Source organism: Dendropsophus ebraccatus, chromosome 6 (assembly GCF_027789765.1).
Source record: "Dendropsophus ebraccatus isolate aDenEbr1 chromosome 6, aDenEbr1.pat, whole genome shotgun sequence".
Taxonomy (NCBI): Eukaryota; Metazoa; Chordata; class Amphibia; order Anura; family Hylidae; genus Dendropsophus; species Dendropsophus ebraccatus.
In genome coordinates, this window is record NC_091459.1 from 137,903,472 (window position 1) to 137,929,769 (window position 26,298).

At 41.3% G+C, this 26,298-nt stretch overlaps 2 protein-coding genes across 2 annotated transcripts in view; one reads left to right on the top strand and one right to left on the bottom strand.

Annotated features, from left to right (window-relative positions):
• TDRD15 (tudor domain containing 15) overlaps positions 1–26,298 on the bottom strand; it is a 119,120-nt gene that overhangs the window by 79,767 nt on the left and 13,055 nt on the right. The window lies entirely within an intron of this gene.
• The window catches only part of APOB (apolipoprotein B), a 39,555-nt gene continuing 32,693 nt past the window's right edge, over positions 19,437–26,298 (top strand). Inside the window, exons 1-4 of the mRNA XM_069973106.1 lie at positions 19,437–19,574; positions 22,596–22,634; positions 25,312–25,427; positions 25,545–25,690. Coding sequence (XP_069829207.1) covers positions 19,517–19,574; positions 22,596–22,634; positions 25,312–25,427; positions 25,545–25,690 — 359 coding nt within the window. The 5' untranslated portion in view covers positions 19,437–19,516. The remainder of the gene's footprint in view (positions 19,575–22,595; positions 22,635–25,311; positions 25,428–25,544; positions 25,691–26,298) is intronic.

Genomic DNA, 26,298 nt, shown 5'->3' on the forward strand with positions numbered 1-26,298 from the left:
TTGCTCTGCCGCTCTATCAACTCACTATGAGACAGCTGAAGATGGCCTTCACTCAACTTGGCAGAAAGGAAGTTTCCCTTCAATGTATTAAAGTTTTCCGGTAAACTTGGATCAGATTAGAAATGATAGAAATCAAAGAAATACTTCAAACAATAAACTGACAATTGTTCAGCTTTGATTTGAACAGCCACCGTTCTTTTTCACATGTTCGTTGTTCTGTTGATTCTTCATGGCTTTGTCTCCGGGTCACCACCTCTCCCCTGTCGCTGCTTGTAACTGCGGCATTCTCTTTTAATGCTATCTGACATTGCTACACAATTTAGGAAGGTTGAAGAGGAAACTCGAGTGGCTTGAACAGAAAGATATGAAAACATACAATGTCCTCACATTTATTTTCCTGCGCAGAGTTCAGATAACTGGATACAATACTCGAAGTTTCAACCACTTATTACCCAGGTTTATCTTCTTCTGTAGTGGTGGCATCAAGGGTTGTCAGTTGCCAGAGAGCACAGAGTTTTCTTCGAGGCTGAAATACTCTTTCCAATTCATTGAATTCAGTGTCTGTTGTCAAGTCATTTGTTCTTGTATCATCTTTGTATCCCTGAAAGTTATTATATGGTTTCCTTGGGCTTTGAATTATGCCTTTTATTATAATTTATATCATTTATGTTTCCTAAATTATTAGTACTGTACTTGTAAATAAAACCTTGTAATATTCTGTATGTTAGTAGTGGAAAGCAGCATCTATCTTTCCTTCTAGTATTCTGTAGCTTTTCTTTAGCTGCCTAAGGACATACTTGGTTGCAACCCTGATTTTGCTGCTGATTCTGAAGGGCAGATCATCACAGGTACACTTCGAGGGTGCCTTCACACGTACAGTATGGCAGTGGAGTTCTGCAATGAAATCTTCTGCTATACTCATTAGTGTAGTGTCATTCCTTATGGCTCTACATTCTCTGCACAAACTTTCATTCCGCTGCAAGACTGTAGCCCCTGTTCACTTAACCTTCACTTAGCAGCTGCCGGGCTAATACATTACCTGTCCGCTCTCCCATCTGCTTTTTTGGCTCCCCTCTGGCGTCAGCACATTGCCCCGCCACAGCCATTGATTGGCTGAGTGGGACGTCAGGGAGCCGAAGAAGCAGACAGGAGCGTGGAAAGTTAATGTATTAGCTTGGAAGCTGGTAAGTTGAGTGGGCATGGGCTACATTCTCACAGCGGAATGGAAATCCACTGCAAGAATGTTGAGCCATAGGAAATGACATAACAGAGTATCGATGCCGTACTCGCAGCGTCAAATCCGTTGCAATACTGTAGGTGGGGGTGACAGTGTGGAAAGTATATATACCTCTTGGGTCTTCTATCTGTCTTTACTATCGCTGCTCAGCCAATCAGCGGCTGAGACGGGACACTGCTGAGTAAGTTGAACACAAAATAAAAAAAATACTCAACTTGATTTACGAGCACTCAAGTATTTTGGTACTCGCTCATCTCTAGTAACATTCCATTTATACACAGACCTTGGCCAGTGTTGCCTCTATAATGTGAACCTATGAGTAGATGTAGCAATTGGTATCTCACCACACTGACAGGGTCCATCCCCACCTAAAGTGCACAGAAGCGAAGAGAGCGAATAATCCCAAGAGAAATTGTAATGTAAAGTCCAGAACTTCAAAACTTTAATTAAAACATATAACTTTATTACATTTTATATGGAACAAAAGTCATCCCAGTATTAACAGCTAATACATTTTAAACAGCCGTTTCTAATCGCAGCAAGTTTCACTTTTACAGTGTGAATTGTAATTATGTAGATTATCTTCTTTTTATATTTTTTAATTAATATTTCTTTCTCTACCTAATCTCTTGCTATAACAATATGTTTTTTTTCTATACATTTAGCAGGCAGTGCACCTTTTTGTTTTATTAATTTGACAAAACAATCTCTTGTTTGTTCAGTATGTTTAATGTTATCGCAATATGATAAGGACCAGGGCAAAGGGAACCAAATTGTGTTTACTAAAGACGTTGCTTAATGTATCTACAGTTACACATGACCTTTCCTTTTAGGAATCATTGCTGGTTATATAAGACAAAATACTCAATTATTTATTATTAAAGGGATACTCAGAGCAGACCTAAAAAAAAAAAAAAACAGGGAGGGCAAGGGGTAGTGGGAACATAGTAATCAAGATATAATTACCCGTCCCGGTGCCCCCACATCCACAGGGCTACCATTCATGGTCACCTGCTGGTCTCCTGTATCTTCCAGTCCTGTGATGTCAAGAGCCAATCAGTGACTGAAGAGGGACACTTCTGTAATGACTCTGTAGTTCCTGTGGGGCCATGACAACACAGAAACTTGGAGATACAATGGGTGACAGTGAGCAGTGATTGATTATTATGTTCCCACCACTCCCTGCCCTCCCTAGGTTTTTTTTTTACGGTTACCCAGACTACCCATTTAATGCACAAAATTATTCTAAAGTTTTTGGTAAAATACACTATATGGAATAAAGTATTGGGTCACACCTCTTATTATGTTACAGTTGTCAAGCGTGGTGTGAGGCCACCTGGGCCAGTGAATCTCCAGTAATGAGCGGCAAAGCATACATTATACAGTATGCATTGTATCTCATGAACAATGAAGTTTGCAGCTTCAAAGCATTCTTGTAATTGTTTTCATGCGTATTATATGGGATTTTTATGGTGTATTCATATATAGTTGTATTGTTACAATGTATCTGTTGAAGTATGTTCTATTAAGGGTTAATACGCTTTCCCATATAATGTAGTCCAGCCCTCTGCGTCATTGCGCATGAGGAAGGAGGAGCTATGACCCTCCGAAACGTTCACAGGAGCGCGGTGTGTCTGGACGTCCGAGAGTTGTACCATCAGCTGTGAGCCTGTTTTATACGTTGCATCTTATGAACTAAGTGAGCATATGGTGGATGAATCTCTAGGAGTTATTCATTATTATTCACCTGATGTCAACATAGTACGGTAAAGAAATTTATTCATTTGAGATGACAGCAAAGTGGTGAGATACCTATTTTTCATATCCGCACTTTTTTGTACATCTCATGAACAATGCACACGATTAGCACTGGGTGGGTGCAAGAACATGCTGCATTATTGCCATGATGATGGTGGTGGGCGCTACATGTGCACCAATGCAGTCTTCCTTTACAAACATTCATGAAAGAATTGATTGATCTAAAGAGTTCAATGAATTCTATTATAGGATACCGTTCAATGCAACAAGTCAGCTTGTAAACTTCCCTCTTAGATCTTCCACAATCAACTGTGCGGTATTATTAATGGATAAAAATCACAACTAAAACACAAGGCTGTAAAGTTACAGGGTCATCAAGGCATGAATTTTCATGACTGCGGCATGCAAGCCTTATATCACCAAGCAGAATGACAAGGGTCAGATGGAGTGGTGTGAAGGACGCTACTGCTTGAATCTATAACTGTGGAAACTGTGTTTGTGGTGTGACTAATACCTCTTCTCTGTCTGGCAGTCTGGTGGATAAAGTCTTGGTCTGGTGCATACCAGGAGAATGTTGCCATTGTGCCATTTGTAAAGTTTGGTGTAGAAGGGATAATGATGTGCGGCTGTTTTTCAAGAGTTGGCCTAGGCCTTTTAGGGTACTATTACACCAAAATTTTTTGGACGACCCGAAATAGTTAGCCCAGTTACACGGAACGATGATGGTTACTTATGATCGGTCTTGCGATCGTTTTGTCGTCGCCATTGCGTACGTTTTAGCTATGACTTCTTATTACACCGAACGATTTGCGAACGATCAAACGATAAAAATTGGTTCGAATTCTATCAATATTACACGAAACGATTATCGTTTTGGACCTTTGTATGCTACCTACTTTGAACAGTTTGAGTTTGGCCCTTTTCTGTTCACCATGACTCTGCATAGTCCATAAAGCCATGGTTGGAAGTGTTTGGTGGGGAAGAACTTGACTGGTCCTGACCCTAAACCCCATTCAACATCTTTGGAAGATACTAAAACAAAGATCATGAGCCAGACCTTCTGGACCAGCTTATAAATGCTCTTCTTGATGAATGGGCAAAGATTCCCTTAGGCACACTCTACAGAAGAGTGGAATATGGTATAACTGCAAAGGAGAAAGAACTCCATATTAATGCCTACGGGTTTACAGTAGGATGTGCTAAAAGATTGTGTAGGTATACTTTTTGTTCACATATGTGTATTAATAACCCGAGATGCTATGGGCATTGGGCAATATTTTTTTTGTTTAAAAGCACTGTGTCCCCTTGTTTTCTGCTGTGGTTTCAGAGAAATAATTTTTATGGCTTTACAAACAATTTACAGTATTTTATGTGGCAATTTAAAGAATGTTGTTTTTTTTATCTTTGCAAGTACAAATCAGCTCAGAACCTGTGAAAAGATTGAAAAGGCTGTAATGCTGCATAAGTGCTGTGGCCTTTTCAAACAGCGCATCGGTGAGGTGACAGGAGTCAATTTTTAAAGGCTGGATCATCCCTTTAAACTTAATAATGCAGTATGCTCAGAGAGACACTCTTAAATGCTACACTATGGTCGGGGAGTGGGTGGATGAAAGGAACAATGTCTACTTACCTCAGCGGTTTTAACATTGGGTCCTGGTCCCAGGCTTCTCCTTGGTCTATGATGTGGCATGAGACTTGACGTTTCAAGCCCGCCCAGCCTTGTCATAGACCGGGAAGCGGTCGGGGACCTAAGATGGAGCACCATGACACACCGCTGGAAAGGGGGAGGTAAGTTGCTTCCATCCATCTGCTTTCCGGCCATAGTGAAAAAAGCCCTACTGCAGAGTTTCCTTTAATAGGAAGTAAAGCACCACATTTTCAACACAACACGGCGTTAAAAGGTGGACATTGATCATGAATGGGTACTGTAGTTTCAAATAACGTCCCTCTGTTTAATAGCCTATGTTTTTACTTAACATATTTGTAAATCACTTTATTTACCAAAAATTACTCCTTACTCCAGCAAAACATCTCTTCCTCGCAGTCTACGGTCCAGTGCTTGTTGTCAAAGGATTTCTGTCTCTAGTAACAGAGAGAACCAGGACAAAACATGGGACATGGAGGCAGGTTTTAGCATCTGCTATGTGCTGAAGACAGGAAGAGCCTGGACTGTGTACAGTAGGTGCAAGCAGTGATCCTGTCTACCTGCTGGAGATGATCCACACTGTTCCTACAAGACAAACCAAGTTTTCCTCTTATCTCTTACCACTTATAAAGCTTTAGGCATCTGTGTGAACAACAGTGTATCTACTGCTGTATGTCTACTGCTCTTCTGTTTAATCCCCCTTTCTTGAGCTTCTCAGCCTCAACAGCAGCTCAATGTAAGCCTTTCATTGCTGTTTCTTACACTTCTGCAAGTGCAGTGCATCAGCAACCCCTTCTCCCATTATATGCCCTCTATAATAGTGTACTGTCTAAATCCTGTGCACCTTAGAGGGGGCTCTTAAAGAGTTCAGTTACATTAGCCAGAGCTCTAAAATAACAGCACTCTGAAGGGTTATTCTAACAAATCCAGGCAAGTTTTTAAAAAAATCTTATGAAACAGCTGGTACTCTTTAAAACTTTAATTTAGCTATATAATCCCAATCATACATAATATGAATAATAATTTATAATATTCGTGTTTTACCACCTTTTACACAATAATTAACCAACTTTCTATCAATGTAAGAGACAATCACTTAACATCCTGCCTCATTAATGCTTCATTGTTAGAATTTGTCATTTTAACTGGCAGCAATATTGAACGTTTTAATGACCTGATATTAATGGAATTTGCAGGGCAGAAGTAAGACAGCGATTGTAGACGGAGTGCTATGTGTACTGTTAGTTACAGGAACAATTAAAATTATTCATTAGCATAATGGATCCTTTTTTATGTTAATCACCCGTATTGATAACGCGTTCCCGGTAATAATGAGTCGCAGAAATGATTCAGATAAGAAAAAATTATTTTATTTAAATGAGACAAAACATTATGAATGTATTATATACTCTACATTTCATACGTGATAGAGAAAAATGAAGGACTTTTAAAAAAACAATTTGTATGCCACCCATAATATAAGAGACATATCTGGTAAAATTTTCAAGCAACAAGCACCACTTTGCTGAATTTGGGCAAATTGAACTATTTTTTTTAACTTGCGTCCATACATGGCTTTCCAATTATTGTGAAACCACAACTATAGGCCCTATTACACTAAGCAGTTATCTTCTGTATTTGGCTGATTATGGCCAATTACGGTCGATCGGTTGGTGTAATAGGTATTGTTAAAAGGCAACGATCAGCCAGCATGCGCGATGTCGGCTGATTGTTGTCACTCAACATGTTAAAAAAATACGATAGTGACAGTCGCCCAACAGCTCTGCCCCCCCCCCCCCCCCAACCCAGCTTGAAGGGACAGATTTTAGCCCTATGGAACTGGCAATCTGTACTGGAAGTTCCAAAGAACTCAATTGTAATTCCAGTGAGACAGAGCCAAACAGAGCGAGTGCCTGCCCCTTCATCCCAACTGATACAAACGTCTGACATGTCGCTATGATATGTCAGAAGTTTGTTTAAATAATAGGTACCCTTTAACAGACATCTTAGAGCCAGATACCAAAGAACACCACCCGAGATCTTGTGCCCATGCCTTGATGGATTGGACCAACACCTTACTTACCAGGTTGTTTGTTACACTTAAACTGTGTATTTTTGAAGTCTTTAAAAGTAAATGTTTTCCAATTTATCTGAATACATACTCAGAATTATCACTTTTCCAGTTCAGTTATTCAATAAGTTTTGCAATTAGGATCACTTCTATGTGTCCTATTAAATAAGATGTCCAGTCTTTGAAAAACATGGCGGCTTTCTTTCAGAAACAGCACAACTCTTGTCCTCAGTTTGGGTTTATGGTTGGCAGCTCAATTTTATTTAAGCCAATAGAGCTGAATTTTAATGTCTTATAACAGGGGTGGTGCAGTTTTGGAAAGAAAGTAGCATACTAGTCCTTTAGAATACCCATTCTCATACCTCTTTTAGGGAACTATGCATTAAAGGGGTTGTCCGGCGATAAAAAATTATTCACAGAATAACACACATTACAAAGTTATACAACTTTGTAATGTATGTTATGTCTGTGAATGGCCCCCTTCCCCGTGTCCCACCACCCCCACCCGTGTACCCGGAAGTGTGGTGCGCTATACATTACCTCTCACGTGCCGACCACGGTCTCCGATCGTCAGCAGTGACGTCTTCTTCGTAAGTCCGGCGGATCTTCCCGAGTGCCGGCCGCCCTCTGCAGCGTCATCCGAAGCTCAGCCGCGATTGGCTGAGCATAACTATGCTCAGCCAATCGCGGCTGAGCTTCGGATGACGCTGCAGAGGGTTGCCGGCACTCGGGAAGATCCGCCGGACTCACGAAGAAGACGTCACTGCTGACGATCGGAGACCGTGGACGACACGACATGCGGTGAGTATAATGCACCACACTTCCGGGTCTAGCGTGGGTGGGGGGAAACACGGGGAAGGGGGCCATTCACAGACATAACATACATTACAAAGTTGTATAACTTTGTAATGTGTGTTATTCTGTGAATAATTTTTTATCGCCGGACAACCCCTTTAATGTAAGGGCCCCCCTTTACAGTATCCTTATTTCTTAGCCACAGTAAGAAAGAGCATGTCTCTGGAGACCCTGCCCTGTCAGCCCAATAATATGAACAAACACTGTGTAATGCTTCTTTGATGCGATGGTGATGCTGGAGGACAACTGAACACTTACTGTCCAGTACTGACACTTTAGGCAGAATTTATCATAGCTGTGCCCAACACAGACCCAGCAAGTATAAATATTACTACATTTGGCGCAACTTTCTACCATTCTGCTTACCCCCTCTTTGCCCGCCCAATTGAGGAGGGCACTTATAACTAGTAGTGATGTCAAAAGCAGAGAACCTCTTTTTGTGATTTACCCCTTTAAAAAATTCTGTTAAAATTTCTATAAAAATAACTTGTATAAAATGCATTTTAATCTAAAAAATAATTGTTAAACATCATGCTTGGTAGAGTTTTACTTTCTTTACAATTGGCTGTGATCAGTGGATCAAAGATTACAGCCTAGATGCATCAAAGGACAAGAAGCCATTGTATTCCTCCCCCATGCTTTACACTGCCATCTGAGATGTAAAGAGTGAGGCAAAAATTCTCAGGACACTCTTATTTTAGAAACGAAAGGGAAAATTACATATTGTATCTGAATACCCAGCAAGTAATGAGCAAGAGGGCCTATCTTCTAGGCTATGTCTGGAACCTGACCTCTATCTTAAAGGGGTAGTGTGGGGCTAACCATTTATTCACAAAATAACACACATTACAAAGTTATACAACTTAAAGGGTAGTGCGGCGGTAAACAATTATTCACAGAATAACACACATTACAAAGTTATACAACTTTGTAATGTATGTTATGTCTGTGAATGGCCCCCTTCCCCGTGTCCCACCACCCCCACCCGTGTACCCAAAAGTGTGGTGCGCTATACATACCTGTCACGTGCCGACTTGTCTCCGATCTTCAGTCAGCGATGTCGTCTTCGGCCGAATCCCTCTGAGTGCCGGCCGCCCTCTGCCGCGTCATCAGATCATCAGCCGCGATTGGCTGAAGAGGGCGGCCGGCACTCAGGACGGTCGGAGGGATTCGGCCGGGCCGTCCGAAGACGACATCGCAGACTGAAGATCGGAGACCAGTCGGCACGGATCAGGTATGTATAGCGCACCACACTTCCGGGTACACGGGTGGGGGTGGTGGTACACGGGGAAGTGGGCCATTCACAGACATAACATACATTACAAAGTTGTATAACTTTGTAATGTGTGTTATTCTGTGAATAATTGTTTACCGCCGCACTACCCCTTTAACTGCTCAGCCAATCGTGGCTGAGCAGCTGGTGACGCGGCATAGGGGGGCCGGCATGAGGGACGGATGGAGTGGTTCAGCCGGCCTCCCGAAGATGACGTCATTGTCACAAGATGGTGGACAGGGGTCGATACGAATGCGGTAAGTATAATCCACCAACACTTCCGGGTCTAGTGTGGGTGGGGGGAAATACGAAGAAGAGGGCAATTAACATACATAACACATTACAAAGTTGTATAACCTTGTTTTGTGTGTTATTTTGTGAATAAATGTTTAGCGCCGTACTACCCCTTTAAAGGCATATTGAATCAAGTGTTTTGTCCATGGTGCTGAACACTAAGCAGCTTTCTGCGTTGATAACTTTTGAACCACAGGAGATACTGCTGCTGGTCATCTTATCCCATTGGAAAATCGTGCCCTTGATCCAATAATAAATAATGAAGGGTGTTCTGAAACTTTTCACTCACCCTGTATAAGCAGAAGCTCTCCAGGAGATGAGCATGGCAGAGAATGGAGTCAGATTGAGGATACTTGGATTACACAATACCATGAAATTATTCCAATGAGTGATTCTTATTGTAATGTTGTGAGTCATTCCTCAATATAGAAGTTATGGTTTCTGTTGATTCTTTGCTCTAGTACAAAACATGGGTCAAAGACAATCACAGACATTGTGCAAATACACGAGGTACAGTAGATAGTCAGCTAATGACTCTGATAACTCTCACAGATAGGAAGTTATCATCTTAGCACTCATCATCACATTCTCAGGTTTATTGTTGGTTCCTATTTACTGCACTTGCTGAATCACAGCAATTATTGGCCGGCTATTGTCTAGTGTTACAGACCCAGCCATCAGTCGAATAAACAATTGCATTGTGTGGAGCTAAACATTTGTGAACAGAGAATGTATGGTTGACAATCATGTACGTAAAGATTGGTCTGAACAGTTCGGCTATACCTCTTCCTTTACTATACAATCATTGACACATGTTAAAGGCTTAAGAAACATAGGCTGATCTGCAAAGTTGTCACTTGGACTGCTCTTGAAGGACCCTCCCGTGGTGTATATACTCATCCCAAAGGGATGGGGTTTTTTTGTGTTGAGATTTTATCTAAATATTGTTGTCACAAAATCCATATAGGATTTGCCAGCAATGATCAATCCTGTCTGGTCAGACCCCTGCAGATTACTTGTGGTACCGTGTTTCCCCAAAAATAAGACCATGTGTTATATTAATTTGTGCTTCCAAAGATGCGCTAGCTCTTATTTTCAGAGGATGTCTTATTTTTCCATGAAAAAGAATTCACACATCACATGCGCAGCAGGGACAGAGAGTACGGTATGACGGCTTCCGACCACCAGGGGGGAGCTCACCAGAGCGCACTTGTACAGCACAGCAGGGACAGCGTATGGTATGGCAGCTCTCAGCTACCAGGAGGAGCTCACCACAGCACCTCGTACAGCACAGCAGGGACAGCGTATGGTATAGCAGCTCAGCCACCAGGAGGAGCTTACCACAACACCCTTGTACAGCAAAGCAGGGACAGAGTGTACAGTATGGCAGCAGGCGACAAGATAACAGCAGACTGTGCGTAGCTCTACATCTGGCAGTAGGAGACTGGGGATGGCAAGTGACCGGCCTCTTGACGCCTTGCCTGCACATTTACAAATGACGGTAGCTGAAGGGAACATCTGAATTGGTGGCAAGTAATGTTCTTCATGTCCTGCATGCAGCTGCTCTGTAACGGACGGGGAATGTTGGGGACAAAGGCAGTGGGCTAAAAAGAATCCTAGCTGCATGTCCTGGTGTTCTGTTCAGTGGGTATGCTTTCAAACTAAAACTTTGCTAGGTCTGACTTTCGGAGAGGCCTTATATTTAGCAGTTCAACAAAACCTCTACTAGGTCTTTTTTTCAGGGGATGTCTTATTTTCGGGGAAACGGTATTGTCTATTAGGGATGCTTGCTTCAGATGTGCACTGATCACATCATTCAGATCTATGGGACAAAGACAACACTGTTAGCTCTGTTTGTTGGCAACGTTGAGGTTTCCATTCCTCTCAATGTTAAAGATATTTTATTGTTAATGAATTAAAACCTTCTTGCTTATATTCAAAGTCGGAAAACTATAAAGATCTATTATTGCCTGTGGCTGAGAGGTTTCCACAATTATATCCAGTCTAGACTATAAATGAATGTATCAATTTAGGTAGAATCATCCGTCTGGTATCCATTCTGTTTATTAGACTCAATCCCGCTACAGCCATCTCTGAGAAATAAGAGGGATCATTGGAATGGCTTATAATAACACTGTGTCTTTCCTTGACTGTACACGTAGTTATATAAGGTGTTTGCTATGGCACCATGGTGAAGGTCCCCAGGAGGACCATAACTTTTTGCCATTGACAGCTTTGCTGATCTGATGTCCTGAATAAAGAGCCTAGTCTTTTTTTTTTTTTCCTTTTCATGTCTTCAGAACGGCATAAAAATTACTTTAATAATTAGGGCTTAAGCATTGAACTCAGTTGGTGTGAGTCGGATGCTGCTGCATCTTCCAGACGCTCCAGAGCATGAAATCTGGAATTGCAGGAACCCTTTAACGTTCCTCCCAAGCATCTTCCTGTGTTTGTCCTTGTGGATTCAGCTGGAACATACTACTATTTACTGTAGGGAAACAGTACAGTTATCTGCTTAGGATCCAACAGGAAAGATAACCAATACAGCCATTGACAATGACCACACATCTTTTTTGGGGTGTTTGATGGACATTCTTTTTTTTTTTTTTTTTTGGACGGACGTCATTTTGGTGCCAAAACGTGGATGTTTTATGCAAACTATGACTCTAATTTGCATAAACAGCTGAATTTTGGCACCAACATGACGGCCGTCCCAAAAAAGGTCAGTCAAACAGCCAAAAAAGATGCAGGGTCGTGGCCATTAACTATAATGGGAAAATCTGCGCCTCTTCTGGATCCACTGGTTTTGGCTAACAATACTGACCAAAATGAGGACAAAATATAAACCAAAATACTGTGTGTGAACAAAGGGATGAAGCTCCCAATGGCCCCCATCCAGTGCCCCCTACAACTCAATTAAGGGATGCTGGGGCGAGTGCTGTGACAGAAATATTTATAATTGCCTATCTAGGAGAATGAAAAGTAATACTTGTCTTGGTTCTGGAGATGTACTTCTGCCTTCCTCTCACATATAAGTATAACTTCTGAGACATTGGGGTAATGTATTGTGAAAAATTCATGCAGATATAAACTTGCCATGGTTGCGTTGCGGTACCCACACATCTCAGAATTTAGACCACTGAGATAAATAGAAGGTGGAAAAGGAGCTTTGTCAACAAGGACATTTATTACTTTTTCTCCTTCAGGATTACCCCTTAAAGGGATCTGCCATCAGCAACTCCTATTAGGGCAACATTGAAACAACATTTTAAAGGACTTCAAAAAGTTATTAAAAAAGTAAATTTACCATATTGAAAAGGGTATTTAAATGCAAAACCACCATACACATAACACTCTATACAATACATAAATAACGTCATATAGATGTACCTAATTATCTGCTTCTATGACTTCTATCCTGTCCTGAGATGACCCCTTTGGCATGGAACCCCTCACTGTGACCGAGTTCAGCCCTGTGTACCAGGCTTGTTTGCAGCCCTTGCAAAAGAATTGGACTGACGACTGAAAATGGCTGCATTGTATCCAGATGATCTACTGAATAGGAAGTGGACTGAAGAGGATTGTTCAATACTTCTCTGGATTATCTGCTGTATACTTTATCATTTTTGCTCTCAAGAGCCAGGCTCTGCCGGCACGCTTGGCTCCTGGTTCGCATAGACAGCTGTGGTGGAGCGCGCCACTGTCTGCCAGGACGTGCCAACGGCGTCCCTAGTAATTGGCCTGGCCGGTAGCTGGGGGCACGCTCACAGCGTCCCTTGTTACTTACACCAGGGCCGCACGGCCTCCCGGCCGTGCGTTCAGCTGATATGTGTTACTGTTATTACTGATTGGCAGGTGCAGCTACCAGTCAGCTCTAGGTCATGTGGGACCTGAGTTCCTGGGGACTTCAGCTCCTTTAAGTATCTGCATACTCCTGTCACCCACTGCCTGCTATAGAGCCTCCTAATATGTGCCTTAGCTAGCTATTGTATCCTGATTCTGGTTCATATCCCTGGTATACTGATTCCGGGCTTTGACTCCCTGACTATTCTCATGTGTTCTGATCTTGCACTGCGACGACCGTTAGTGACCGACCCGGCTTGTGGGCCTAGCCTTATTGTGTTTGTGTTAGACCTTATCTGGAGTAGTTTCCAGTCTTCAGGTTGGGGCCGGCCTGTTAAAGAGCCGACAACACCAAAAGGCAGGGACAGTTTGGTGCGTTCAAGTGACAGGGCTTTACTCTGTCTTGTGTCTGAGTCCCGTCCTGACATTTGCACTTTTTGTTATTCCAGATTTGCATGAAAAATAAATAAAATACTATACAGGGTTTTGAATTTAGAAATTGGCTTCCAGTTAGCGGGGAGTGATGCATTGTGGGAGCTGAGATGACACCAATAGATCTAGGGCAACAGATGAACTTAATACAGCTCTGTATATGAGTAAATAAAGCAATATAAAACAACAAAGAAGAAAAACTTTCCAGAGCTTTCTAGAAGAGTCAAGTGCATCTTCACTAACGTAGGAGATTTCAAGAATGGGGTTCAGACCACCAGGACCTCCACTAGTCAGAAGAATGAGGAGGCCGTGACTGCGACCTCACCTTCATTGTCTACATGGGCAAAGCACTGTCAATGTATAAATATGGCTGCACCTGGCACTGCAGTTTAGTCCCACTTACATTAATAAGTACAACCAATGTTTGGACCCCATAGAAAAGCTATGTATTTGTATTTGGTTGTACAATAAACTCTTGAAGATTTCTTGAACCTATCTGGAGGCTGTCAAAAGCTTTTCTAAATGGCGGGTGCCAAAAGTGAAAGGTTTGAAAAGTGACACATTTACCTATCTGCCACCCTATGCCTTGACCCATATATGGGTGTTTTTGGTAACTATTGTTAGACCACAGCTCTTTATTTTGATGGCAGTAGTCATGAGAATTGGGAATATCCTTGATCTCTATAGGTTAGGTTCTCAGCATTTAAAGAAGCACCGAAATAGATGGGGGGGGGGGGTTCAATGTCTTCCTTTCCTTTCGTGTCACTGCTGTTCCGACAGTGCCCGGTCCCTTCTGGTGTTATTTTTGACACAAGGAAGTGGCCACTCTGACCATCACTGTCTGCAGCAGTGCCTCCTCTCCTTCAGAGAATGGCTATGTTCCTATTGCAAAGCAACAAACTGTGTTATACTGCCGGGCGACGTCCGGCACGTTGCTGCAGCCGATACTCCTGCATCGGTTGCAGGAAAATTATCTTTTTACAATAAAATTTCACCGATGGGTGTGCCCACAATTCAATTAACCATCAACTACAATGTAAAATACGGCCGCCAGCGCATGTTGAAAGGCAACAATCAGCTGAAAAGCTCAATATCTACTGATTGAGGTCTTTTAGGCGGCAAGCAAGGAATGAGGGGGAGGTGAGTGCTAACAGCCTTACACTATCTGCTTAATATGTAGGTCCCTCTTATACTGACAAACAGCCCTGACCTCTTTAGGTGTCTTGTATCCGGCATGCAGACATTAGAACCTTTAGGGTAAGTTCACACTGAGGAATCCGCACAGAGAAGTTCCTGCGGATTCTGTCACTCGCCACCGCTCGCACCTCCACCTGTGCCATACACTCTATTCTATGCACAGGCAGCTTCCGCCGTCCACCGAAAGGATTGCCATGTCAATTCTTTCAGCAGACGAAGGAATTTGCCCAACCATAGAATCAAGTCTATGGGAGGGGCAAAAATGCAAGCGGGGACTTCTTTGTGTGGATTCCTCAGTGTGAACCCACCCTTAAAGGGATTGGCCACTTTATCGAAAAATTTTCAGTATACAGTATTAGGCCAGGTTCAGACTATGTAACTGTGCGGCTGTATGTGCGGCTGTAATTGTGCGGCGGTATTTTTGGTGGTTCATGCGTACGCTGGAAAGTATACGATATACGGCTGCACAGTGCACACTATGTATGAATCTACGGCCCGATCGTAAACGGACCCTTAAAAAATGAACAAGACCATTGTTTGCGGCTGGACATGCGGCCGTGGAATGACAGGCGGTCCGTACGGAGTACTTCAAAAATAGCCGGCAATGATGCCGAATGCCAATGCCTCTAATAGTTAATATATTAAATTAATAAAACACATTTTCTTTGTAATAAAGTCCCTTTCGTTGGTCAATAATTTAATTCTAACGAATCCATCATTTTGCAATTAAATATAGTGTTAAAATAAATAGATATATAAATAAATGTATATTTCTATATATATTTATTTTTTGACAGTATATTTAATTGCACAATGATGGATTCGTTAGAATTAAATTATTGAATAACGAAACTGAATTTATTTCATCGAAAATGTGTTTTATTAATTAAATATTAATTAGTACAGGAAGCTCCATAAGCCGTTAATTCATATTGCCGGCAAAAGAGCTTTCTGTACTAACCATCACTTTACTTTAATGAAAACATCAAATGTTTCTTCTAATTATGTTATCACAATAGCATTATTAGAAGAAACATTTAGAATTATATGTGCGCTCAGCTGATTGGCTGGTCGGCTCAGTGCACATATAATGAGCCGGTCCGCAGTACAGTGACTTTATTGTGCTGCGGACCAGCGAAGAGACAACATCGGGGTGAGTATAGAGCTCTCCCCACCCCCTCCCCAGCACTGCACCCCTCCCAGCAAGGAAGGGGGGGTCAGTTAACCCCTTCCTTGCTGGGATGGGTGCAGTCTGACATCAGTCTGGCCCCCAAGGGGTAAGGGGGATGCAATACATCCTCCCTTAACCCCTTGGGGGCCAGACTGTAAGCAGCGATCTGTAAAGAAGCTGCATACTGTAAGGTGCACAACACCGCTCACAATGATGGGTTTTGTGCTCCTGTTTGTGTGTTTTTTGTGTGTTTCTCCCTTTTTGTTTTTCAGATATCGGTATCCTGGGGATTACGTCGGATTCCGTGGACTACGTCGATGACCAGCGTTTTTTTTTTTTTTTTTTTATAAAATGGTCAATGAGGGGTGTGGGGGTGTTTTTATTTGAATAAAAAAATTTTTTAACTTGTGTCTTGTCTTTATTTCTTTACTTTATAGACTTAGTAGTCGAAGCCGTCTACTAGACAGAATCCATTACTAAGTTGGGGCCTAGTGTTAGCCGGTATAAAATGGCTAACACTAACCCCCTATTATTACCCCAGTACCCAATGCCACCAGGGGTACTGGGAAGAGCCGGGTGCCAGTGGTCCAGGAGCGTCAAAATTGGCGCTCCTGGACCGGGCGTCAGCAGGCTGGTAAGATTTAGGCTGGGGAGGGCCTAAACCAATGGCTCTTCCCACCCTGGTGTTACCAGGCTGCTGTCGTTTGGTTTTTAACCCGGCTGGTTATAAAAATAGGGGGGACCCTATGCGTTTTTTTTTTTAATAAATAAATAATTTAAAAAAAACGCAATTCTAAATGTTTCTTCTAATAATGCTATTGTGATAACATAATTAGAAGAAACATTTGATGTTTTCATTAAAGTAAAGTGATGATTAGTACAGAATGCTCTATTGCCGGCAATATGAATTAACGGCTTACTGGAGCTTCCTGTACTAATTAATATTTAATTAATAAAACACATTTTCGATGAAATAAATTCAGTTTCGTTGTTCAATAATTTAATTCTAACGAATCCATCATTGTGCAATTCAATATACTGTTAAAAAATAAATATATATATAAATATACATTTATTTATATATCTATTTTTTTTTAACAGTATATTTAATTGCAAAATGATGGATTCCTTTAAATTTAATTATTGAACAACGTAAGGCACTTTATTACAACGAAAATGTGTTTTATTATTTTAATAGAATAACCATGAGAGACATCGGCATTAGTGCAGAGGATCGCAAACCCCGGTAATAGCGATTCATGTAAACTGTGTTCCCTGCTTTCCCAGATGCATCCAGAGGTGTTTGCATCACTTTCTTAAGATTTTATTAGTTATTTTTAGTTGAACCAGATTTCCAAGTAAATGACCGTATGTTTTGAGCCGCATGTCTATTTTTTCCCACGGCCGTAGTTTCAGCCGCATAAAAAATACAGCCGCACAGTTACATAGTGTGAACATAGCCTTAGGCTGGGTTCACACTACGTATATTTCAGTCAGTATTGTGGTCCTCATATTGCAAGTAAAACCAGGAGTGGATTAAAAACAGAAAGGATCTGTTCACACAATGTTGAAATTGAGTGGATGGCCGCCATTTAATGGCAAATATTTGCTGTTATTTTAAAACAACGGCTGTTGTATTGAAATAATGGCCGTTATTTACTGTTGTATGGCGGCCATCCACTCAATTTCACCATTGTGTGAACAGATCCTTTCTGTGTTTTTAATCCACTCCTGGTTTCGGTTGCAATATGAGGACCACAATACTGACTGAAATATACGTAGTGTGAACCCAGCCTTAGTAAGTGTACTCACTGGATATACTGACAGCAGCTCCATGTGTACCTCATAGAGCTAAAATCACACTCCCCTTCTCCAGACTGGGCTGTCCTGCTCTGTGGTGATTCTGTCCATAAAATGGCCAACATGGAGGAGCATGTGACCATGCCTCGCCCCCCTGTGTCCTCCATAGACATATACAGGCTCAGTGGTGGACACTGGGGCCAGGGCTTGGTCACATGCTCCTCCATGTCGGCCATTTTATGGACAGAAACAAAACAGAGCAGGGCAGCCTAGTCTGGAGGAGGGGAGTGTGATTTTAGCTCTATGAGGTACACAGGGAGCTGCTGTCAGTATATACAGTGAGTACACTTACTAATACTATACACTGACCTATTTTACTCTTTAAAGGGGCTGGCCACTTTATAGTATCTCTCTCCGGCTATATCTTCGCAACTCAATGGCTAATTCCCGCAATATAAATCTACATTGAGGCTACATTGTCAGAATAAGTGAGTGGCGGGGGAGCGGAGAGTGAGACCCACTACAATGAGTAGCTTTTGGCAGGCCTGATGACATGTCAAAAGTTATTTATAATGACAGTGACTCTTTATAGGGAACCTGTCACCCCCCAAGCCGGGGCTCCAGTCATTCGGCTCCAGTCATTCTCTATGAACGACAGACTCATCACTGGTGAGCGCGTGCGCGGCTTCAGCAGGGGATTTCTCGGCGGCAGGATGGGCTCTGGGACCGGGACTTCGTGGAAGCAGTAAGTATATGGGTTGGCCGGGCTCTGCCCCGGCACGGGGGATGACAGGTTCTCTTTAAGTCCTGTAGGCTGCAAGGCGTCAATTGACTTGTTTTTTTTTAGACATCTAACAAATACTTGGTTGGATTAAAGTGTCAAAGTTATTACAAAAACTTTTGCCATGTCATAGAGACATTTGAAAAGTTTAAATCTTTCCAGGCCTGAGTCTCCACACCTGTACTAATTGGGAGAACAAGTAGTGAGAAGACCGTGCTGCAGTACGTCCAGTAGCTCTATGGAGCGTGACTCTTTTTTTTTTCTAACTCAGAGCAGAGAGAGGACGTACTGCAGCTCGGTCATCCCCTTGCTCGTTCTCCCGATCGGTACTGGTCTGAACACTCAAACCTGGACCAATCAAAACTTTTGTCAAGTCTCTATGACTCTATGACATGTCAAGAGTTTTTTCTATCAACAGAGACACTTTAACATCTGAGGAATTTTGAAGCCAAGTCAATACCTTGAAAATGCTGTTATGCTCCCCAGTCCACTGGTCCCTGCCTTTAGGGGACACCGCTGCCATAAAGGGGGGGGGGGGGGCTTGGTCTGTACAATTTTTCGGTAGGTGATACATGTCACTATACCGATGACCCTGTCTCCAGTCCTTTGCCCACTTTTGATAGAAAATAACCACTGTACACTGGGAACACCCCACAAGACCTGCTGCTTTGGAGATGCTCTGTCCCAGTCATCCCACCATCACAATGGCTTCTGCTAAAGTTACTGGGACCCTTCTAGTTTCCCATTCTTTTTCCAACCTATTATCCCCAATAATTGCTGCTTAATATATATAAAACTGTAATAAGGTGATAATAAATGATGTATATTGGTGCCCTGTATACACTTATCAGCCATCATATCCCCATCTATATGAAAGGCTTATAGGTGTCCTATCTGGTGCTGCTCTCCTATCACTGCTACGCTGCTGTTTTCCCAGCTCTAGGCCCAGGTCATCACACTAATCTCCCAGGCAAAACTTTACCCTTTGGACCTTTTGCAATTTGCTCTGAACTCCCAAACACAATAACTCAGCTGGTTTTCCTGCCTATATAAATTCATGTCCAAGGCAATAGGCTCATTCTCTCCCTGGGACGCAAGAAGACGCCAAGATTGGCATACAGGGGAAATAAGGAGCTCCTGAGAGCTGTCATAGCTCATCATGGGCAGTAGGACGCTCTTGCTCCTTGTGCTGTTCGCCAGCAGTTGCATCTTAGCTCGTAAGTAATGGATCTAATGGAGGAAGGGATTAACCTGGGGCAATTCTATAGGCATATATTTATAGCATATAAGACTGCAGCTATATAACAAGGATGCAGGACTGGTGCCGCCCACTATAATGTATTATAGAAAACCATGTAGTATAAAAAATACATACAAAACAGGCAGCAAATATATATATATATATATATATATATATATAATGATTCCTGTACATGTATTATTTTAATGGTTACTTATGAAAAATGTAAATTTATGTTAATTTTTGATAACATATCTGTACGTACAAATTCTATATAGTTTAATGCATAACAATACATGTAATTGAACTATTTTAGCTTAAAATATTATGTATTTAAATACGTATATAAAACTTCATAAAGTATTGTTATCACTAAATATAAAGTACATCATTGTCCTATATAAAAGAGCACATGTCTTCTTTATATATAGTCTCTTTATATATGAAAAATTATACAAGATATGGTTTACAGTGTTCTAAAATGAGTATATACGTATTTTTCTATTTGTATTTTTTATTGCTGCTAATAGTAACATATATATATATATAGCAATACAATAAAAAATAATTATAAATATATATATAAATATATATATATATATATGTATATATATAAAATTATATTTTTATTTATTATTGTATATATGCAATAATATTAAATACAAAATATGTATATATATATATATATATATATATATATATATATATATATATATATATATAATTCCCCCCCCCCCCAGGGGGAATATCAGGTGGGGTGTTAATGTAGGGGGAAGCAGGGAAATGGGGTGAGCCCAAGGGTCTCGGCTACTGTGGCAACTGCTAAACTGTGATGTCTGGACTACTTGGTCTTGTGAGGTCCTCCCAGTATACAGTGGTCAGTATCTGCCATAGTGTCAGGTTATTGGGCGCCTATCACTCATTAATGTTCATGGAGAGTGAAGCCTGGTCTGTCTGATCCAGGGGCGTAGCTAGGATTCACTGGGCCCCATAGCAAAATATTTTAAGGGGCCCCCTCCCCTACGCACAACACAAAGCCCTGAATATTATATATAAACACATATACACAGTATATACTCTGTGATGTGGCCAATAAAATGAAATCTCTTGTGGCTGCTTGCTTTGACATTCCACTGTTTTTACCTATAAGGGCCCACTAGGAGCCCTTATGGTTAAATACCTAGGTGCAGAAGCAGACTAACTTTTGCTTAACCCCTTATGTACTGCAGTCAGTGACCCAATGTTCAAAAGTCAATGAGATATCTGCTTTACTGCTCGTGCCCCGATAACCCCTGACCTCAGCACAAAGCCCTGCACATTTCCCTACTTGATTGTAGCAGCAAAAAAAAGGTCAGAGGTTATCAGGGCAGTGAAGCAGAGATCTCTGTCTTCTGCTTGTTAACCCTTTTTTGTGTTGCAGCTTGTAAGTAAACATTGGGTTAATTACACACTGCAGTACATAAGGAGTTAAGCAGAAGGACACGCACTGTCACCTTCTCCTCCGGGCCCCCCTACTGCATGGGCCCCATAGCAACTGCATACCCTGCCTCTATGGTAGCTACGCCACTGGTCTGATCCCAGAAGCTTATATAGAATTAATTGCTGTAAAAGTCAGTGCTGGTTATGATGGGAAGATGTCAGAAAACTCTATGTATCACAGCCTGCTGGGTGTGCGGCTGCATACCACTATATCAGGCATGAGATTATAATGTTACTGCTGATCAATGTATGTAGAGAGACAAATAAACAAAGAAGATTTTTGGCAGAAAAAGCCCCCTTGGTCCATCTAATCTGCCCTTATATTATTACCCTTTTTATTCTTTTAGGATAGATATACGTATATACCAGGCAGGTTTACATTCTGTTATTGTAGATTTACCAACCACATCTGCTGGAAGTTTGCTCCAAGTATCTACTACTTTTTCAGTAAAGTCATATTTTCTCATCTTGTTTTAGACCGCTGCCCCAGCAACCTCAGATTATGTCCCCTTAAACAGAATTAGATGGATTGAAATTACATATGGATAGATAGTATAGTAATATACCAGACATGTATGTAGAAAGCATCAGAACGTGCCAGTAAGCGGCTGTAAAGGCTTTGTATAAAAGTCTACAGTGCAATAAGTAACGAATAATTATCATGTTACGGGAATGTTCAGACCTCGACTGTCATTGCTTATGGTCCGTGTACACGAAGCGATAATTTGCCCAATTGATCGTTTAACGATTTTGAAGCAACAATTTGGGTTTTAGATGAATAAATCGTTAGAAAAATCGTTATTGCAATCGTTTTTAAGATCGCTTAAGCCCATCTCACACATAGGGGGAATCTTTGATAATCTGTTTACACGAAGTGATCTGCGAATTTTTTAGCGAACGACCAACGACAATTTGAGAGCATTTGAGAAGATCAAGATGAACGATTTCTCGCTTGTCGCTTGATCGTTCGCTGTGTTTACTCGAGCCGATTATCGCTCCGATGCAATCGGTATTGCAAAAATTCGAACAATAATCGTTCCATGTAAACGCACCATAAAGAACGATAATTAAATGATTATTACTGCAACCAAATGTTGCCTTCTTGTTGCATTTTCATTGTGTTTCTGCATGTGTGAACACACCCCTAAATGAATTATCCAGGCTTCTAAAAATACAGCTGCTTATTTCCAGAGACAGCGCCCCCCCCCCCCCCCCCCCCCCCCCCCCGTCCTCAGTTCAGGTAAGGGGTTCGGCTTCTTTGTAGTGAATGGAGCTGAATTGTAATACCACATACAATCTGAGGACAGGGGAGGCGCTGTTTTTGCAATAAAGTGACAATTTTTTTTTTTCTTATCCTGGATAATCCCTTTAAAAAAAAAGTTTTAAAAAACAGAGCAAAGCGTGACCACGGTTGTTAAAAAAAAAACACAATAAAACGTTTTAGATGGCCTTTTGGTTATTAGGGATGTCATTTGTTATTATATGCAAGCTAAGATTTTTATTTCTATTGCATTTGCAGAAGAAGATGGGACAGAAAGCCAGAATCTCAGCTGTCCAAGTAAGGTTATCCTTTACTTCTTTTATAGAATGGGAATGACTAGAGCTGGATAGCTGTATAAGCCCGGGACCCTTAGTAGCTGATAATATACAAATAAAAGCTATATATTTATATAGGGATTAAAACAGACAAGGTGATTTCCAGTCTTGCGCCATTGCTTCCCTCTGATTTTGGAGTGGACTATGGTACCAAGTCCTAGTCAGCCTGGTAAACAGCAGGCAGTGAGGTGACTTCATGCCCGGCCTATCAGTGTGGATAATTATTTATTGCAGATAATCTTCCTTGGGATCATGAAATATGTACTGTGTGTTTAACCTTTGTATCGGAGGCCAATCCTGATCCCTGGAAGAGGGACACGTTGTTCTAGATAGGACAAAGTATGAGATAAACTTTCGCTCATTGGAAAGTGGCTGCTGTTACATCAGAGTAATGTGGGGGACTGGCGCCCTCTAGTGTTCACCTAGTGCAAACCTAGTGGTGATTTACATATATGTCATTGCTGATATATATGCTGATTTTCTGGTCACAGTCTGATGAAATTACTAGAGAAGACTGATCGTGAAGCCGCATGCACAATTCACATCTTGTACATCGTACATCCTCCAAATGACTTTGACTTCTATAACTTTTATTTGATGCCATGGCTGGCCACATTCACTTATAATCAGCTAGTCCGTAATCAAACAATTTCTCCCTAAACATGAACTCTCTTTAAGACCCTGCATATCGTTGTAGTAGACAAACCAAATCTATGTCTTTTTGGTATTTCGCCTCTGGGGGGCGCTGTAGAGATTAAGCACTTGAGAACAGATTCCCCTACTATCACTAATAGGAGACCAGAAATAGGACCATATGATCAGGGATTTGTTCCAACAGAAGGTATTGTCTAAAGTTGATAACCCACCCCATTTAAGGAGTAGTTCAGGAAAAAAATAAAGAAATATATATATATATATATATATATATATAGAAGAGAACTGTCCAGAGAAGGAGAGGTTTTTTATGGGGGTTTGCTGCTGCTCTGGACAGCTCCTGACATGGACAGAGATGGCAGCACTGTGTCAGACTGGAAAGAATACACCACTTCCTGCGGGACATATAGCAACTGATAAGTACTGGAAGACCGGAGATTTTTTTTTTTTTTTAATAGAAGTAAATTCAAATCTCTGGCACCAGTTGATTTGAAAGAGAAGCTTGTGAATGCAAATCTACCTAGCTTGATCAAATGAAAATGGGAATAGGCGTTATCCTTCCACCTTGAGGCTGGGTTCACACTATGTATATTTGAGGCTGTATTTGTGAGGCTGTATAGCAACCAAAACCAGGAGTGGATTGAAAACACAGAAAGGCTCTGTTCACATAATGTTGTAATTGAGTGGATGGCCGCCATTTAATGGCAAATATTTGCTGTTATTTTAAAACAACGGCTGTGGTATTGAAATAATGGCCGTTATTTACTGTTATATGGCGGCCATCCACTCAATTTCAACATTGTGTGAACAGATCCTTTCTGTGTTTTCAATCCACTCCTGGTTTTGGTTGCTATGAGGACCTGACATGAGGACCAAATACTGCCTGAAATATACATAGTGTGAACCCAGCATGAAGGAGAAGTCCGCCGAAATTTTTTATTAAAGAATTGCATTGCCCCTCAAAAGTTATACAAATCACCAATATACACTTATTATGGGAAATGCTTATAAAGTGCTTTTCTCCCTGCACTTACTACAGCATCAAGGCTTCACTTCCTGGATAACATGGCGATATCACTTCCTGGATAACATGGTGATGTCACTTCCTGGATAACATGGTGATGTCACTTCATGGATAACATGGTGATGTCACTTCGTGGATAACATGGTGATGTCACTTCCTGGATAACATGGTGATGTCACTTCCTGGATAAAATAGTGATGTCACTTCCTGAATAAACATGGTGATGTCACTTCCTGGATAACATGGTGATGTCACTTCCTAAATAAATTGGTGATGTCACAATGCGACTCCCAGAGCTGTGCAGGCTGTGACTGCTGGAGAGGATGATGGCAGGGGGATACTAAGGGACACAGGGCACTGGAGGGACACTGAGCATCCCCCTGCCACCATCCTCTCCAGCAGCCACAGCCCGCACAGCTCTGGGAGTTGGATCGTGACATCACCATGTTAACCAGGAAGTGACATCACTATGTTATCCAGGAAGTGACATCACCATGTTATCCAGGAAGTGACATCACCGTGTTATCCAGGAAGTAACATCACTGTGTTATCCCGGAAGTGACATCACCCTGTTATCCAGGAAGTGACATCACCATGTTATCCAGGAAGTGACATCACCATGTTATCCAGGAAGTGACATCACATGTTATCCAGGAAGTGAAGCCTTGATGCAGTAGTAAGTGCAGGGAAAAAAGCACTTTATAAGCATTTCCTGTAATAAGTGTATATTGGTAATTTGTATAACTTTTGGGTGGCAATAGAATACTTTAATAATAATTTACACCGGACTTCTCCTTTAAGGAGGGATGTTGTATCTGATATACCCAATAGTATTTTGGGTGTATAAAATGATAGGCCATAAAGACTAGATAAGTAAGGTTGGGAATAGGGTAAGGTTTTTATTTTAGTTAATGTGTAGGTTATATAGAGTTGGCCTCATTTTCCTGTACATTCCTTTTAGGAGATGCAATCAAATTCAGACATCTTAGGAAATATACATATAATTATGAGGCTTCTACGACAAGTGGGGTGACTGGTACGGCCGATTCACAGAGCGGATCCAAGTTTAACTGCAAGGTAAGTGGATATGGCTGGACTGTATAGATGTGACATTGAGATATATAGATATTTAGATAGATAGAGATATAGATATAATATTTAACTTTCTAAACATCCTGACTTTTTATATAATAGGTAGAACTGGAAGTACCACAATTATGCAACTTCATCCTGAGGATAAAACAGTGCACCCTGCGAGAGGTGTACGGAGTAAGCTCTGAAGGCAAAGCCCTCTACAAGAAGGCAAAGAACTCAGAAGACTTCTCCAATGCTATGTCCAAGTAAGTGGTTATTTTAAGGGGGTACTCCAACAAAAATATTTTTCTTTAAAATCAACAGATTTCAGAAAGTTATAAAGATTTTTAATTTTTTTTTTTAATCTCAAGTCTTCCAGTACTTATCAGCTGCTGTATGTTTTGCAGGAAGTGGTGTATTCTTTTCAGTGTGACACAGTGCTCTCTGCTGCCACCTCTGTCCATGTCAGGAACTGTCCAGAGCAGCAGCAAATCCCCATAGAAAACCTCTCCTGCTCTGGACAGTTCCTGACATAAACAGAGGTGGCAGCAGAGAGCACTGTGTCAAACTGAAAAGAATACACCACTTCCTGCAGAGCATACAGCAGCTGATAAGTATGGGCAGACTGGAGATTTTCAGATAGAAGTAAATTACAAATCTGTTTAACTTTCTGACACAGTTGACAATACTGAAATATGAAGCAGAGCCCATCATCAATGGTATACCTCGGTAGGTTTCATAGCTTTGATGATGTTTACAACAAGGTTTATTTATAGGCTAATATTCTAAGTCTTGATTTACGTCCTTTACGACAGTAACTATATGTATAAGGTCTAGAAGGCAGTGGTCAAATATTTACATAGTTTCCGTCTAC